Raw genomic sequence first — 16,460 nt, forward strand, 5'->3', positions numbered from 1 at the left:
TAAACCTGATTTCTGACATCTTCGGGGAAGGTATATCAGCCAGCCTTCACTATCTGTATTGTAGGAAAAAACCAGACAGGCCTAAATGCATCTGCACTAAAACAGGGTGCAGCGGACCCAAGTAAAATGGCAGCTGCACAGGTGCAATAATACCAAATGAGACAGCCAGCCTAAAATCAAGGATTGGCCGTGTGGCACACAAGTGCAGAAAATATAATCCGTATGTGGCAGTGTTCACACAGGGAATGCAGAGATTCTGGTTCACAGCCTCTTAATAACACCATGTATTGTACGAGCCTGAGGAAGGAGCTGGGTCAGCTCATTAACACATAGCTCGAACAGAAAAGTTTTTAATAAAAGTTTATTTCTCTCCGTTTTTGGCAGCGGTATTAATCCAATGAAAGCCTCCTTTTTATTCTCTATCTTTGTATGTAATGGAACAGCATAAATAACAAGTCACAGTGACGAATTTGAGGAGACTTTTCATTAATCTGCAAGTGAATGCGGATAGTGACCGGCATAGAACGATCTTGTCGTTGGACGCGGCCAAAGCATTCGATAGCATGGAATGGAAATACTTGTGGGCTACGTTGCAGCACATGGGCTTTGGGGAAGTGTTTGTCAAATGGGTTTAGTTGCTATATACTGCTCTAGTCCTAGGGCCAAGGTACGTGTAAATGGGCAAATGTCTGAGGGGTTTTCCTTGTCTAGAGGCACATGACAGGGATGCCCTTTATCCCCTTTATTGTTTGCTATTGCAATAGAGCCACTGGCAGCGGTATTTAGAAAGGACCAAAATATTGTAGGATTTAAATATGGGATACATGAGGAAAAAGTGGCACTCTATGCTGACGACATGTTGCTATTTTTGGGAGATGCGGAAGGTTCCTTGGGGAGGGTGATGAGGGTTCTAGACGAATATGCCGGTATATCTGGGATCTGCATTAATTGGGATAAGTCCATTTTGTTTCCGCTGGGTGGTGGGACTCTTGTAGGAGATCAGCCAACTCCGGTTCAAGTGGTTACAGACCTCACTTACTTGGGCATTAGGGTGTCAAATAATATTGAAGATTATGAAAGACTTAATTTGAACCCGCTGCTAGGTAAATTTAAAAAGAAAATTACAACATGGAGGAAATTAAATCTAACAATGGCTGGGCGTGCTAACTTAATAAAGTTGATACTTATGCCTCAGCTTTTGTATGTGCTACACAATGCACCGGTTTGGCTGCCTCAAAATAGATTTGATAAAATTAAAGCCATTTTCAGTGATTTGATATGGAAAGGAGGTCGAGCTCGTATTAAGTTGGAACTATTGCAGCGTCCAAAAGATGATGGAGGTTTGGCGGTTCCCAACCCATGGCTGTATTATATTGGGTCCCAATGCCAGCATTTGATAGGATGGGGGGATCATGATCTTATAAGGTCAGTGGGGAAGGTTAATTCTCATGTGGTAGGGAGGGGCCCGCTGCTGGCGGCTCTGGAGGCGGTTAAATTTCGTCTGAATCCTAAATGTTTCCACCTTTGGCGTTGCATGAAAAACTGTGGAAAAAATAAAGCTATGGAGCGGTATAGGGGAATACACGAGATACACAGCCATTTGGTTTGAGCCCCGGCTGACTGAACTGCTAAGTCTACGGAATTTTAGACAGTGGAGAAGAATAGGTATATGGTATGTGTCGCAGTTGCTAGATGGTGAAACACTTAGGGAAGAGTTCCCTTTGGAGTATACCATGTTTTACCAGTATCTGCAGCTGCGACACTCATTCTCTAGACAGTGGAGAAAGTCACCAATAGTGATACAGAGTGACAGTATGTTGAATATGCTTGGCCCCCAGAGGGGTACTATGGGTCTTATATCGATAATTCACAGGGGATTGCTGGGTACGTTTTTGGATAGACACCCATTGATGGCTAGATCCAAATGGACAAGGGATTTGGGAGACATATCGGATGAGCTGTGGGAGTCGGTTTTACAATATGTCCCTAGAATATCTATAAGTGAATCTGGGAGGGTGTCACAGTTATACACTATACATAGGGTATACAGGACACCTGTGTGGATGAAAAAGGCTGGACTAAGAGCAGACTCAGGGTGTCCGAGATGTACGATGGATGAAGCTGATCTTCATATGCCATGGTCTTGACCAAGATTACAGGCATTTTGGATTGGGGTCCTGGATTTGGTGGAAAGAGTGACGGAAGCAAATATTACTCGAGATCAATTGACGTGTATTTTAGGACATGTAGAGGAGGTGGCGTCGGATGAATGGGGTAGGCTAGCAATAGCCAGATTGCTTTATGTTGTAAGGAAGACTATCACATTGCACTGGTTAGATGAAAACCCTCCTACTAGGAAGGAATTTGTAAATAGAGTTCATTTTGGAATCCTTATGGAGCGAAGAGTATACATGAAAAGAGACAAGATGAACCACTACGAGAATATCTGGGGGGGCTGGTTGGACTTTCCCGGATTGGCTTCTGCAGAACTCGTCAAAAATGGGTTATTAGAATTATAAAAAAGTGTACAACATTGTAATGCATGGATAAGGATTGTAGATGCGTGACGGGGGTGGAGGTGTTCTTGTTATGGGAAGGGGGAGGGATGTGTTTGGTGTATTTGCATTTATTAAAAAATGGGAAAAGTACTATAATTTGTACTCTAATGTATACTTGTGTATGTAATACTATCCTGTATGCTTTCTTGAATGAAAAGTACTTGATTAAAAAAAAAAAAAAGAACAGCATAAATAAAAAAAATACATTTAAAAAAGAAAAAAAAAAAAGACAAATTGGACATTATTTCACAAAAAAACCCCAGTGATGGGCCAGACAAAATTGTTGGCACCCTCATCGTAATATTTGGTTGCACACCCTTTGAAATATATAACTGCAATCAATCGCTTTCTATAACCATCCACAAGCTTCTTCCCCTCTCAAATGGAATATTGGACCACTCTTTTGAAAGCTGCTCCAAGTCTCTCATATCTGAAGGCGCCTTCTCCCAACAGCAATTTATATACAGTGCCTTGCGAAAGTATTCAGCCCCCTGGAACTTTTCAACCTTTTCCCACATATCATGCTTCAAACATAAAGATACCAAATGTAAATTTTTGGTGAAGAATCAACAACAAGTGGGACACAATTGTGAAAATGAATGAAATTTATTGGTTCTTTTAAATTTTTGTGGAAAGTCAAAAATTGAAAAGTGGGGCGTGCAATATTGTTCGGCCCCTTTACTTTCAGTGCAGCAAACTCACTCCAGAAGTTCATTGTGGATCTCTGAATGATCCAATGTTGTCCTAAATGACTAATGATGATAAATATAATCCACCTGTGTGTAATCAAGTCTCCTAAATGCACCTGCTCTGTGATAGTCTCAGGGTTCTGTTTGATGCACAGAGAGCATCATGAAGACCAAGGAACACAGCAGGCAGGTCCGTGATACTATTGTTGAGAAGATTAAAGTTTTGGAAATCATTTTGTATCCAAATCTGGCTTTAAACATCCCAAGGAGCACTGTGCAAGCGATCATATTGAAATGGAAGTAGTATCATGCCACTGCAAATCTACCAAGATCCGGCCGTCCCTCTAAACTTTCATCTCAAAAAGAAGAAGACTGATCAGGTGGGACAGTCTATCCATAGGACAACAATCAGTCGTACACTGCACAAGTCTGGCCTTTATGGAAAAGTGGCAAGAAGAAAGCCATTTCTCAAAGATATCCATAAAAAGTGTTGTTTAAAGTTTGCAACAAGGCACCTGGGAGACACACCAGACATGTGGAAGAAGGTGCTCTGCTCAGATGAAACCAAAATCGAACTTTTTGGCAACAATGCCAAACGATACGTTTGGCGTAAAGGCAACACAGCTCATCACCCTGAACACACCTTCCCCACTGTCAAACATGGTGTTGGCAGCATCATGGTTTGGGCCTGCTTTTCTTCAGCAGGGACAGGGAAGATGGTTAAAATTCATGGGAAGATGGATGGAGCCAAACAGAGCCATTCTTGAAGAAAACCTGTTAGAGTCTACAAAAGACCTGAGACTGGGACGGAGATTTGTCTTCCAACAAGATAATGATCCCAAACAAAGCAAAATCTACAACGGAATGGTTCACAAATAAACCTAACCAGGTGTTAGAATGGCCAAGTCAAAGTCCAGACCTGAATCCAATCGAGAATCTGTGGAAAGAGCTGAAAACTGCTGTTCACAAACGATCTCCATCAAACCTCACTGAGCTCGAGCTGTTTGCCAAGGAAGAATGGGCAAGAATTTCAGTCTCTCGATGTACAAAACTGATAGAGACATACCCCAAGCGACTTGCAGCTGTAATCACAGCAAAAGGTGGCGCAACAAAGCATTAACTTAAAGGGGCCAAATAATATTGCACGCCATACTTTTCAGTTCTTGACTTTCCACAAAAATGTAAAATAACCAATAAATTTTGTTCAACTTCACAATTGTGTCCCACTTGTTGTTGATTTTTCACCAAAAATTTACATTTGGTATCTTTATGTTTGAAGCATGATATGTGGGAAAAGGTCGAAAAGTTCCAGGGGGCCGAATACTTTCGCAAGGCACTGTATCTCTCCACAGGTGTTCAATGAAATTTAGATCTGGACTCATTGCTTCTAGACTTCAGAACTCTCCAGCGATTTATTTCCATCCATTTCTGGGTGCTTCTTGAAGTATGTTTGGGGTTATTTTCTTGCTGGAAGACCCATGACCTACGAAGCAAACTCAGCTTTATGACACTGGGCACTACATTGCCACCCAAATCATTTGATAATCTTGAAATTTCATGATGCCTTGCACACAGTCAAGGCACCCAGAGCCAGAGGCAGCATAACAACCCCAATACATATTTGAACCTCCACCATATTTGACTGTAGGTATTGTGTTCTTTTCTTTGTAGACCTCCTTGCATTTTCAGTAAACAGTAAAATGATGTGCGTTACAAAAAAACTCTATCTTGTGTAGTGCCGTGGTGTTCACACATTGCAGTAATGAGGCAGTGACCCAGGAGAGTTCACAGCAAACGCATTTAATGTTCAAACAACTCACAACATGAACAGCACATGGTATAATCCTGATCGCAGCCAGGGTGTCAAAACAGTCCATATCCGAGACCGGTTGCCGAGGGCGACTACACCACCATATCATGCTGTGGCATGCCAAGTGTTGGCTGCTCTTGGCTCTGTGTTACCTCACACAAGCCGGCTGTAGCAGAGCCATCTGCTCTGCAGCTTGCAAAAAAAAATTGACACACCCAACAGTTTGCTACATGGTTTTTAAATGGAATCTATGGCCATGAGCCACTTGTAAAATCCGGCATGGAGAGAGCGTAATGCCCCACTACCATCCTGTAGTTCGCTAGAAAAATAAAAGCCCTTAAAAAGGTTTTCCAAAACATTGCCTTGGTCAAATAACTTGACCAGGACCACACTTACTTTTCTTTTGCACTGCAGCCACAGCTACGCCTGTGACTGCAATGTACTCTAGCGTGTTTAATACTCTTCTATGCGCATAATGGGAGACACATAGTGACCCTCACATATAATACCTGTCAGTGTCTCACACTTGGTCTCATCAGTCCACAAGATGCTTCCCTAAAAGAATTTTTGCTGACTAACGTATATTTTGACAAACTGCAGTCTTGTCTAGCTTTTTTGTCTTTGTCAGCAGTGCGGTCCTCCTGGGTCTCCTGCCATAGTGTTTAATTTAATTCAAATGTCAATAGAGTCGATAGATAATTCGCACTGACACTGATGCACCTTGAGCCTGCATGACAGCTTGAATTTCTTTGAAACTGGATTGGGGCTGCATATCCACCAGCCGGACTCTCCTGCTTTGCAACCTTTCATCAATTTTTCTCTGCTGTCCATGTCCAGGGAGATTAGCTACGGTGCCATGGGTTGTAGACTTCTTGATTATGTTTAGAATTGAGCAAATTTGTTTGAATTCGGTTCCGAATACGATCGGCAGCGAATATTGGTTTTGCAATACTTGTCGAACACAGCCGAACGTCATTAGAGTCAATGGGAGTAGAAATTACTGAATATGTTTGGAACCAATCATAAGACATACATTCGGCACAAATAGGGTACCCATATGGCATGAATATGGCAAATATAGATTCGGCAACCGAATCCGAACCAATTCACTCAATTTTAATTATTTTGCACACCGTGGACAAAGGAACATCAAGATTTCTGGAGATGAACTTGTAAGTTTGATATTGTTCAACAATTTTGATTCCCAAGTCCTCAGACAGTTCTCTTCTGTTCTCCATGCTTAGTATGGCACAACCAGACACACAATGAAAAGATTGAGTCAACTTCTCCCCTTTTTATCTGGTTTCAGGTGTGATTTTACTATTGCCCACACCCATTACTTGCCACAGGTGAGTTTGAACGAGCATCACATGCATGAAACAAAATCCACAATTTTGGAAAGGTGCCAACAATTTTGTCCGGACCATTTTTGGGGATGTGTGTGAAACTATGTCCAATTTGTCTTTTTTCCCTCTGTTTTTTTTGTGTTGTTCCAAGACACACAAAGTAAATTAACATATATAATAATACTTGTGTAATTGTAATAATTTTCTAGGACAAATACTTCATTTTCTGGAACAATTTCAAGGGTATCAACACTTTCAGCCATGAGTGTATTATAAATCTGGCACAGAAGATGTATGCTAGTTTAATGGCGGAAATTCAGCCAGAATTCCGGTGTATTTAGTAAAGCTGCTGCAATCTGCTAACTTCAAATAATTTACATGATTATCAGAAAGACTGCTACTTCTAGTGTAGGACCTGAGCATTAGGTACATGACACAATTTCTATTTTTTATAGAGATTGTCCACTTCTTTTACATTGATACTTATCCTTAGCATAGGTCATCAATGTCTGATTGGCCAGGGTCCCACACCTGACACCACCGCTGATCAGCTGTTATCGGTGCCGGATGTGGCCGCAAGTACTCACTTTCTGAGCTGCTCCATCTTTTGGTAGTGTTCAGAGCTTGGTACTGCACATCTGCCTCCTACAGTCATATGTAAAAGTTTGGGCACCCCTATTAATGTTAACCTTTTTTCTTTATAACAATTTTGGTTTTTGCAACAGCTATTTCAGTTTCATATATCTAATAACTGATGGACTCTGTTATATTTCTGGATTCAAATGAGGTTTATTGTACTAACAGAAAATGTGCAATCTGCATTTAAACAAAATTTGTCTGGTGCAAAAGTATGGGCACCTCAACATAAAAGTGACATTAATATTTTGTAGATCCTCCTTTTGCAAAAATAACAGCCTCTAGTCGCTTCCTGTAGCTATTAATGAGTTCCTGGATCCTGGATGAAGGTATTTTTGACCATTCCTGTTTACAAAACAATTCCAGTTCAGTTAAGTTTGATGGTCGCCGAGCATGGACAGCCCCCTTCAAATCATCCCACAGATGTTCAATGATATTCAGGTCTGGGGACTGGGATGGCCATTCCAGAACATTGTAGTTGTTCCTCTGCATGAATGCCTGAGTAGATTTGGAGCGGTGTTTTGGATCATTGTCTTGATGAAATATCCATCCCCTGCTAACTTCAACTTCGTCACTGATTCTTGCACATTATTGTCAAGAATCTGCTGATACTGAGTTGAATCCATGCGACCCTCAACTTTAACAAGATTCCCGGTGCCGGCATTGGCCACACAGCCCCAAAGCATGATGGAACCTCCACCAAATTTTACTGTGGGTAGCAAGTGTTATTCTTGGAATGCTGTGTTTTTTAGCCTCAATGCTTAACGCCTTTTTGTATGACCAAACAACTCAATCTTTGTTTCATCAGTCCACAGGACCTTCTTCCAAAATGTAACTGGCTTGTCCAAACGTGCTTTTGCATACCTCAGGCAACTCTGTTTGTGGCGTGCTTGCAGAAACGGCTTCTTTCGCATCACTCTCCCATACTGCTTCTCCTTGTGCAAAGTGCGCTGTATTGTTGACCGATGCACAGTGACACCATCTGCAGCAAGTTAATGCTGCAGGTCTTTGGAGGTGGTCTGTGGATTGTCCTTGACTGTTCTCACCATTCTTCTTCTCTGCCGTTCTGATATTTTTCTTGGCCTGCCACTTCTGGGCTTAACAAGAACTGTACCTGTGTTCTTCCATTTCCTTACTATGTTCCTCACAGTGGAAACTGACTGGTTAAATCTCTGAGACAACTTTTTGTATCCTTCCCCTGAAAAGCTATGCTGAATAATCTTTGTTTTTAGATCATTTGAGAGTTGTTTTGAGGAGCCCATGATGCCACTCTTCATAGGAGAATCAAATAGGAGAACTACTTGCAAGCGGCCACCTTAAATACCTTTTCTCATGATTTTAAACACCTGGCTATGAAGTTCAAAGCTCAATGAGGTTACAAAACCAATTTAGTGCTTCAGGAAGTCAGTAAAAAGTAGTTAGGAGTGTTCAAATCAAGAAAATGATAAGGGTGCCCATACTTTTGCACCGGACAAATTTCGTTTAAATGCAGATTGCACATTTTCTGTTAGTACAATAAACCTCATTCGAATCCAGAAATATAACTGAGTCCATCAGTTATTAGATATATGAAACTGAAATAGCTGTTGTAAAAACCAAAATTGTTATAAAGAAAAAAGGTTAACATTAATAGGGGTGCCCAAACTTTTACATATGACTGTATTCAAATCAATAGGAGGCAAATTTGTAATACCCTGTGGCAGCAAATATCAGGAGACGGCCAGCTCCATGAGTACTTCCGGCCGGCGGACACTGACAACAGCTGATCGATGGGGGTGGCAGCCGATCAGACATTGATAATCTATCCTAAAGGTACTGTCACACTTAGCGATGTACCAGCGATCCCGACCAGCGATATGACGCTGTCAGGATCGCTGGTACATCGCTAAGTGGTCGCTAGTGAGCTGCCACACAGGCAGATCTCACCAGCGACATCGCTGGGGACGGGGATCGCTACTTACGTGTCAGACGAGGCGATGAAGACGTCCTCCCGCCCGCGTCCGCGCATCGCTCGTCGTCACAGCAGGAAGCTGACGACGAGAAACAGTCCAGGACGTTCTCGCGCGATCAGCAATAACCAGCGGGGGAGCGGTCAGAGGTAAGTATCAGACATAGCGATATCGCTAGCAATATCGCTATAATGTCACAAAAGCCAGTGACGTTATAGCGATATTTCTAGCGATATCGCTTAGTGGGACAGGCCCTTTAGGATAGGTCATCAATGTAAAAAGTAGTGGACAACCTCTTAAGATAGACAGCAGTGATTGTTTTATAGCCTCTTTATACAGGCCGACCGCGATTGCCTATAGGTCCCGTCACACACAGCGATCTCGCTAGCGAGATCGCTGATTTTGTGACGCCACAGCGATCTCGCCAGCGAGTTCGCTGTGTGTGACGGGGATCAGCGACTGGCCCCCCTGCTGGTATCGGCGATCGTGCTCAAGCGGCCTGGGCCGTTTTTCGATCACTGGTCTCCCGCTGCCCAGCACGCATCACTGCGTGTGGCAGCGAGAGACCAGCGATCAGCGACGCTGGTTTCTAATGTAAACGTCGGGTATCCAGGAGCTGCGGCTCCTGGATACCCGCTGTTTACCTTGGGAACTGGCGTACACGCTGGTTTTCAAGGTAAACAGCGGGTATCCAGGAGCCGCAGCTCCTGGATACCCGACGTTTACATTAGAAATCAGCGTCGCTGGTCCTGATCGCTGGAGGGGCTGTCTAACGATGTCCCAGTGATCCCATCCAAGTTGGATTGTTGGTGGGATTGCTGGGACATCGTTATGTGTGACGGAGGCTTAAATGCATCTAAGAAAGACTGGCAAAGCTATTATTTCCCATTACAATATATCTCCATTTGAAAAAGATGTGTATGTAACAGCGTGTCCCTCCCCCGACCTGAGTCCCTGGACTGCAATGTAATCAGGCCTGAGTCAACAACCAGTGGGGGAGTCTGTCTTTGTTCTTCTCAGCATAGGACTTATCCAATACAAGCTGTAGCTTCTGGAAACTTCTTAAGTTAGCCACATAGTCAAAAGTAGGTGGGAGACCTCCCCCATCGATGGGCTGATCCCAGGACACAGGACAATAGACTCATGTGTTGGCTGAGTGGAGTTGGGTGTTGACAAGCCAGGTGCTAGGACCTTATGCTGAGGCGAGATCCTAGTGCCCGTGTGGGGAGAGTTAAAAGCTGCCACGTGGAATGGTGTGATGTCCCTCATCTGTTGGATCCACTGAACTCATCCCAGGATTATTTCGTCTTTTCCCTGGTGTCGCATTACCGGGTGGCGCCCTCGGAACTGTTTCCCTCTTGGTGTGGACTCATAGTGGACTCTACGAGACGCTATTGATATTTTATGTTCTGTGCTCCCTGTCTCAATAAATCCCGTTGGATTGATCTTCGGCCTGTGTCCCTTCATGCTCTGTCACACACACCGTCAAAGTGTAATACACAGAAAACAGTGGTGTAAGAAAGTTTGCGACTTACCCTGATCTCCAAATGACAGGACACTGAGAAAAGTCATCACATAGCGTTCACCTAAAACAAAACAAATATTATATTAAAATCTAACAGTTATAGGTTAAATCTTAGGATTGTTTCCCTTTTCTTAAAGTTCTTAGATACTGAAAACGTTAAGAAGTCCATACAAGGTTAGAGAATGGCTAACAGCGTCATTTTTGCTTTTCCTCCTCCTAATAAAACCTCACAGAATGATAAACAGGAAAAAAAATTCTCGTCAACTCATAATTTACTAATGTGATGGCTACAAACTAACCTTCTGTAAGAATCTGTTTCAGAAACGACTGCTTGAAGAAGCTCCAGGCTAGCCAGGCCTGCTTCCAATCCAAAAAGTCCTGTTAGAGATACAATCAGAAAATCAGCTCCGGTTACTGCACGCGGCCATGTTATTCTGCCTTATCTAGGCTTCCTGCAGTACAGCAGAGCTGAGAATTGTCATTACTCCCCTTATCTTCCAATAATAATGAAAAGGCACTGCTGATCATGCACCATTCTACACAGCACAGTGAAAACGTGTTGCCGCTTGCAGGCTCCTCTGACAATATTGGCACATAAAGGTAAGATTGAGCTATAAAGCCATGTTGAAACAATGTGATGCGTTCCAGGGGCATTTTCTTAATGGAATTGAAAAGGTAAAAAACCTGTGTTCTGGGAAAAAGAGCACAAAAAAGCATCAGAAACACATTGTGCTTTATTGCTTTTGCGTCTAATTTTCTTCCTCCATCATTTCCTAAAGGCCTCCTGATTATACACCGACATCCAAGTGCTGGCCACAGAAGGTGAAACCAGGCCAAGCACGGAAGTGAGAAGCCGTTTCTGTAGCCCCCATAGACATGATTGGGAGCTACTGAGAGAGGGTAATATTAGTGAAGGCACAATGCAAACATGCAATTTATGCAATAAAAAGCAGACAAGAAGTTAAAGGGGCATTCTGGTGACAAGTTATCACTTATAAGGAAGATAGGGGGTAACTTGATCAGCAGGGGTCTGACCACTGGGATCGGCACTGATAAGCAGAATGGGGCACTTTTATCCCAATTACAATGGGGCAGCAGTGCGCAGCTTGATGGCAGCTCCATTAATTCCCAATGGGGCTGCAGAGCGTTGCATCCGACCTACTGCTCCATTTTGGAATGACGATACAAGTTCCCTGTTCTATTGATCGGTGCATTCAGATTAAAACACCAACATGTGTGTAACGTCCGTCTGCGGTTCTGGGCTGCAGCCAGGCAACACCCCGAGAAACACTGATACCCTTTACCCCTATACAGGGATCTGGATTTACAACAGAGCCCAGGAGGTACTGTCTGAATAGGAGCAGCGGCCAGAGCAGGACGGTCGTCAAAGTGAAGTACAAAAACGGCAGGCAATAGCAGTGTCAATTTCAGGCCAAGGTCAGAGTCAAAAACCAGGAGGGCAGCAGAGGTACAGAATCGTTAGGAAGTAGCAGAGTCAGAATATCCAGGCCAAGGTCACAAACCAGGAGAGTAGCAGAAGTACAGAATCGTCAGGCAAAAGAGGGGTCAGAAATCCAGGCTGAGGTCAGAGTCAAACAGAAATCAATCACTAAGTAACACACAGGGGAACCAAGAATATATCCGGCGGCTTGCAAGACCAGTCCCAAGGTATTTGAGGGATCAGGTCATCCCTCACAGGTTCCTGGACTGGTGATGTCATTAGGGCCGCCCCCAGGACCAGGCCAGATGGAGTTGCAGTAACCCCCTGATGACTGACAGAGGGGCGGAGCCTGCGCCCACCAGATGCCTGCGCAGGAGCCACTTCTCTGTCACCACCATAACTCACGGGCGGACCACGGCGCCTCCCAGTGGCCGAGGCAGGAACAGCCGTCCCCGAGTCTGACAGTGAAGTGGCGGTCTGGCGCCTCCTAGTGGCCGTGACCGGAACAGCAGGCCTCGAATCCAACGGTGACGTGACAGACCGGCGCCTCCTAGTGGCTAAAGCTGGGACCATAGGCCCTGAGTCTGATGGCGATGTAATAGAACCACGGCGCCTCCCAGTGGCCGAGGCAGGAACAGCCGTCCCCGAGTCTGACGGCGAAGTGGCGGCCCGGCGCCTCCTAGTGGCTGCGACCGGAACAGCAGGCCCCAAATCTGACGGAGACGTGACAATGTGAATGAGGTCCAAGGCCAAGTTCAGTCAGTACTTGTAATTTTTGGGCTAGTGTCACGCCGCCTGTCACACCGCTCTCACCTGGGGCCGGAACCCTGCACCCAACGTCACCATTTCCGGCGCCGCGGCCGCTCCGGGGGTCCCGTCGGGTGCGCACGCGCACCTCTCGTACTTCGTTCCATGGCTGCACAACGTTGCTAGTGCGCATGTGCACACTTCTCGGTTCTAGCTGCAGCCTTGCCCTCTCTATGGTCCTGGAGGACCCGACCCGGAAGTCCTAGCACTCATGCCCTATATCAGGCTACCTCTTCCTATGGGAGGTGCCCGATTATTGTTGTGCTTCCTGGCTTGGTCTGCTTGGTCCTTGCCTGGCTGTGCGCTGTATTTGGGTCCTCTGCCTTGTGCTCCGTGAGTGTACTCTACTCTGCCTTGCCGTGCTTCCTAGCACATGCTTTGTAGCTACACTCTGCTCTGTGCTCTGCCATACTCCTTTGCACACGCTCAGCTCCTGCCTTGTTCCTGTCGTGCTTCTCAGAACACCCTCTGCCTAAGCTTGCACTCCGGCGTGCTCTCTGCGCACGCTTTGTCTAACTCTGTAGACTGGCGTGCTCCTTCGCATGCACCCTGCTTTGCTCGCCCCCGGGCGTGCTTGTCTGTGCACGCCATACATGCTCTCGTGTACCCGCCTTGCACTATCCTATATCTAGAGCACTCCCGTGTACACGCCTTTTATTGTTCTGTAATCTCCTTGCCCCCCGTACACTCGCCGTGTATTGTCCTATACCCTGCGTGTCCCTGTGTCCACACTTTGCACACTCTTGTACTCTGCACTTTCCCTGTTGCTAGACACACTCACTCGTGTCTCCTGTGAGCCGGCCACCTGGTTCCAGCAGTCGTGGTACCTCACCCCCTTGGGCTTGCCCCTGACGCTCCCTGTATAGGGGTGGTCCTCACTAGGTCAGCTCGCCCTAGGTGGGTTTGTGCCACGACCCAGAGGGTCCACTCCAGGAGTCATCACAGCTAGTTACACCAGCAATTTTGGCCACAATTGGCTTCACGTGCAGCTCCGTGCACCAATCAACATGGACGTTGAATGCAGCAGCTGCCCGTTATTACATAAAATGACCAGAATAAAGCTTGTTGAGATATTGTAAATGAGTCTGGTCATGTAAAGAAATTAAAATGAGTAATGATGGAAATGACAACTAAAAAGATGCGTCAAGCACCATATTACCTGAGATACGGAGCGTCGGGGTAAAAATTCCATCATGCTGTGAAGAGGAAACGATTTCTTCTGAGAACCAAGAAACTTTGCGAAGTAGACGATGTAACACAGAGAGAGCAGGCTGGTGTACAAGACCTAGGAGAGAGAAAGTGCAAGTTACAAGGTCAGGTCTCTATAAAGTGGGCTAAGTAATGGCTCCCCTGGAAGAGATCAGCCAAGTACGGGACCACTGGGTGGGTTAACACTGAACGCCTATTGCCAATCAGCTATATATATACCGATCGGCTGTTTGATAGCCTCTTTATACAAGCCAACTGTGCTTCCAAAGGATTGTTTTGTGAGAACAGACTGTCTTTGTACTCGGCAGCACATGTTCTGATAATGTGCTGCTGAGAAAGATGGGTTTTAAGAACAGCTTAATAATCATTTCACCAGATGAACGACCATTTTGCTCATTTGTCAGGTGATCGGCAGCCACTCCACGATTGTCAGGAAACTTGTTCACCATAATCAGCCAATGTAAATGCACGCTACCAGCAATGCTCCATGGGAGATCAGTATGCAAATAAGTTCTCTAACAGTGTGAAAGAGCTTCTCCCGCAAGTACAACCCAGGAGAAGTATTTATCCTATTAGTCAATGTCCGAATCTTGTAACATGACCTGGGATAAACGAGCCAGAATTCATCTCCAGACAGCCTGTTTCAGGGTGTTTGCCCATCATCAGTGTACAGCAGAGTCATCCCTGGTCATGTTAAAGGGTTCTGACTTATAGGGTAGCCTCCACTCTACGATGGCACTTACCAGATCACTCTTTTGCAAAACGAAATAAACTAATTTGCACCGGTTTCTATAAATCAGAGGGAAAGTGGTCTTTAAAGGAAACTTGTCACCTCATTTTGCCACTATAAGATGCGGCCACTGCCTTTCGGGGCTTATCTACAGCATTCTATAATGCAATACCACATAGAGATGTGTTCTTGCCACCACTTGTTATCATCTCCGAACACAATGGTTTCTTCCCACCAGCCCAGGAACAGATTTGCATACGATGGGGCCCAGGGACTCCCCATCGCAGTGCCCCTGAGCTGGAGGAGGTACTTCCCGTCGAAGGTGAACACATTGTGCCTGAGTGTAAACCTTAGAAGGGATAATACAAAGCTGTTATGTTCTCTGCAGGCTATTGATCTCTGCTGTAAAAAATGTTCCACACCCATAATCCCTTCCTGATGTGGGATACTGCTGTACAATGCCTCTATATCAATAGATGCCAGCCAGGTACCCTCCTCAAGATGAATGTTGTCTAGTTTGAGTAGCAGATCTGATGTATCTCTAAGGTATGAAGGAACAGAGACAACAAAGGCACGCAGGATTTGGTCCACATAGACCCCACAGTTTTGTATTAGGGAATCCACCCCTGAGACTATAAGACGTCCTTTAAGTGGGTCTAAGCCCTTATGTACTTTTGGAAGTGCATAAAAGGTCGCCATCACTGGAAACCTAGGTAACAAAAATTCATATTCAGTTTTAGAAATTAGTTTATCCAATAGGGCCTCCTCAACTATTATACTCAACTCTGCCTTATATTTGATTATTGGACTAGTCTCAAGGACCTCATATGTAGATCCATCTTGCAAGATCTTCTGACACATTTCACGATATTCAAGATGATTCATAATCACGAGATTCCCGCCCTTGTCAGATGATTTTATGATTAACTGGTCATTCTTTTTAAGACCTAAAAGGGCATCTCGTTCTCTAGTGGTTAAATTCTCCTCATCATCCCAGTCAGTTCTATTATTGATCCTTTTGAGATCTCTAGGACCCCTACCATCTTCTGGAGTATTTTCGTTCTCCCTCAGGAGGCCCACAAGTGCTTGATAGCTTTCAATATCCTCAGGAGGCCCTGTCTGTGGCACTCCTCACGATCATTATGTCTAAAGAATTTTTTCCATTTTAATTTTCTGCAGAAGAGGTTGAGGTCCTTCACCCACTCAAAGCAGTTGTAGCTATTTGTAGGCACAAAATTTAGGCCTCTTGACAACACAATCAGTTCTTCTATTTAGGACATGCGAGGACAGATTCAAAACTTGGCCTCTGACTAGTTGAACCGAGTTCTTAGATGATAGCCTGCCCTCGCACCCTGTTCCGAAAAAGAGGAGGATGAGGGTGTATTGGACGAGGGAGCCATAGAAGAGGGTCCCACAGGTACTACTGATGTATTGGATGTTGGGTGAGATGTTTGTTGTCTCAAACCACTCCTGTAAGTTCCCCTTCCTCTCCTTCTTCCTCCCCTTCCCCCCTGCCATCTCTGTTTTCGGAAGGTCCCTCTGAAGAATGATACACTACTAGATGTACTTACCGTTCTCTCTGTGTCCGAGGTTTCTAGGTCAGAGGATGATGCCTCAGATTGTCTTTCTGTTTGAAAGTTAAAAACCTGATTCTCAAAATAAATTAACAGATCGACAGCGCTAGCGCCACAGACTACTCAGCAGCAAAATATTAGGACAATTACCACCAAATTAATCCAAATAAATAAATAATGTATAAA

General features: G+C 44.8%; 1 protein-coding gene across 1 annotated transcript in view; it reads right to left on the bottom strand.

The window, feature by feature from the left end:
• The window catches only part of LOC141088328 (man(5)GlcNAc(2)-PP-dolichol translocation protein RFT1-like), a 382,865-nt gene that overhangs the window by 16,862 nt on the left and 349,543 nt on the right, over positions 1-16,460 (bottom strand). Inside the window, exons 6-8 of the mRNA XM_073574376.1 lie at positions 13,921-14,046; positions 10,813-10,891; positions 10,524-10,574 (exon numbers count right to left, since the gene is read on the bottom strand). Of these exons, the coding sequence (XP_073430477.1) occupies positions 10,524-10,574; positions 10,813-10,891; positions 13,921-14,046 (256 nt within the window). The remainder of the gene's footprint in view (positions 1-10,523; positions 10,575-10,812; positions 10,892-13,920; positions 14,047-16,460) is intronic.

This window comes from Dendrobates tinctorius, unplaced genomic scaffold, assembly GCF_039654945.1.
Source record: "Dendrobates tinctorius isolate UK_male_01 unplaced genomic scaffold, ASM3965494v1 ptg000038l, whole genome shotgun sequence".
Classification (NCBI taxonomy): Eukaryota; Metazoa; Chordata; class Amphibia; order Anura; family Dendrobatidae; genus Dendrobates; species Dendrobates tinctorius.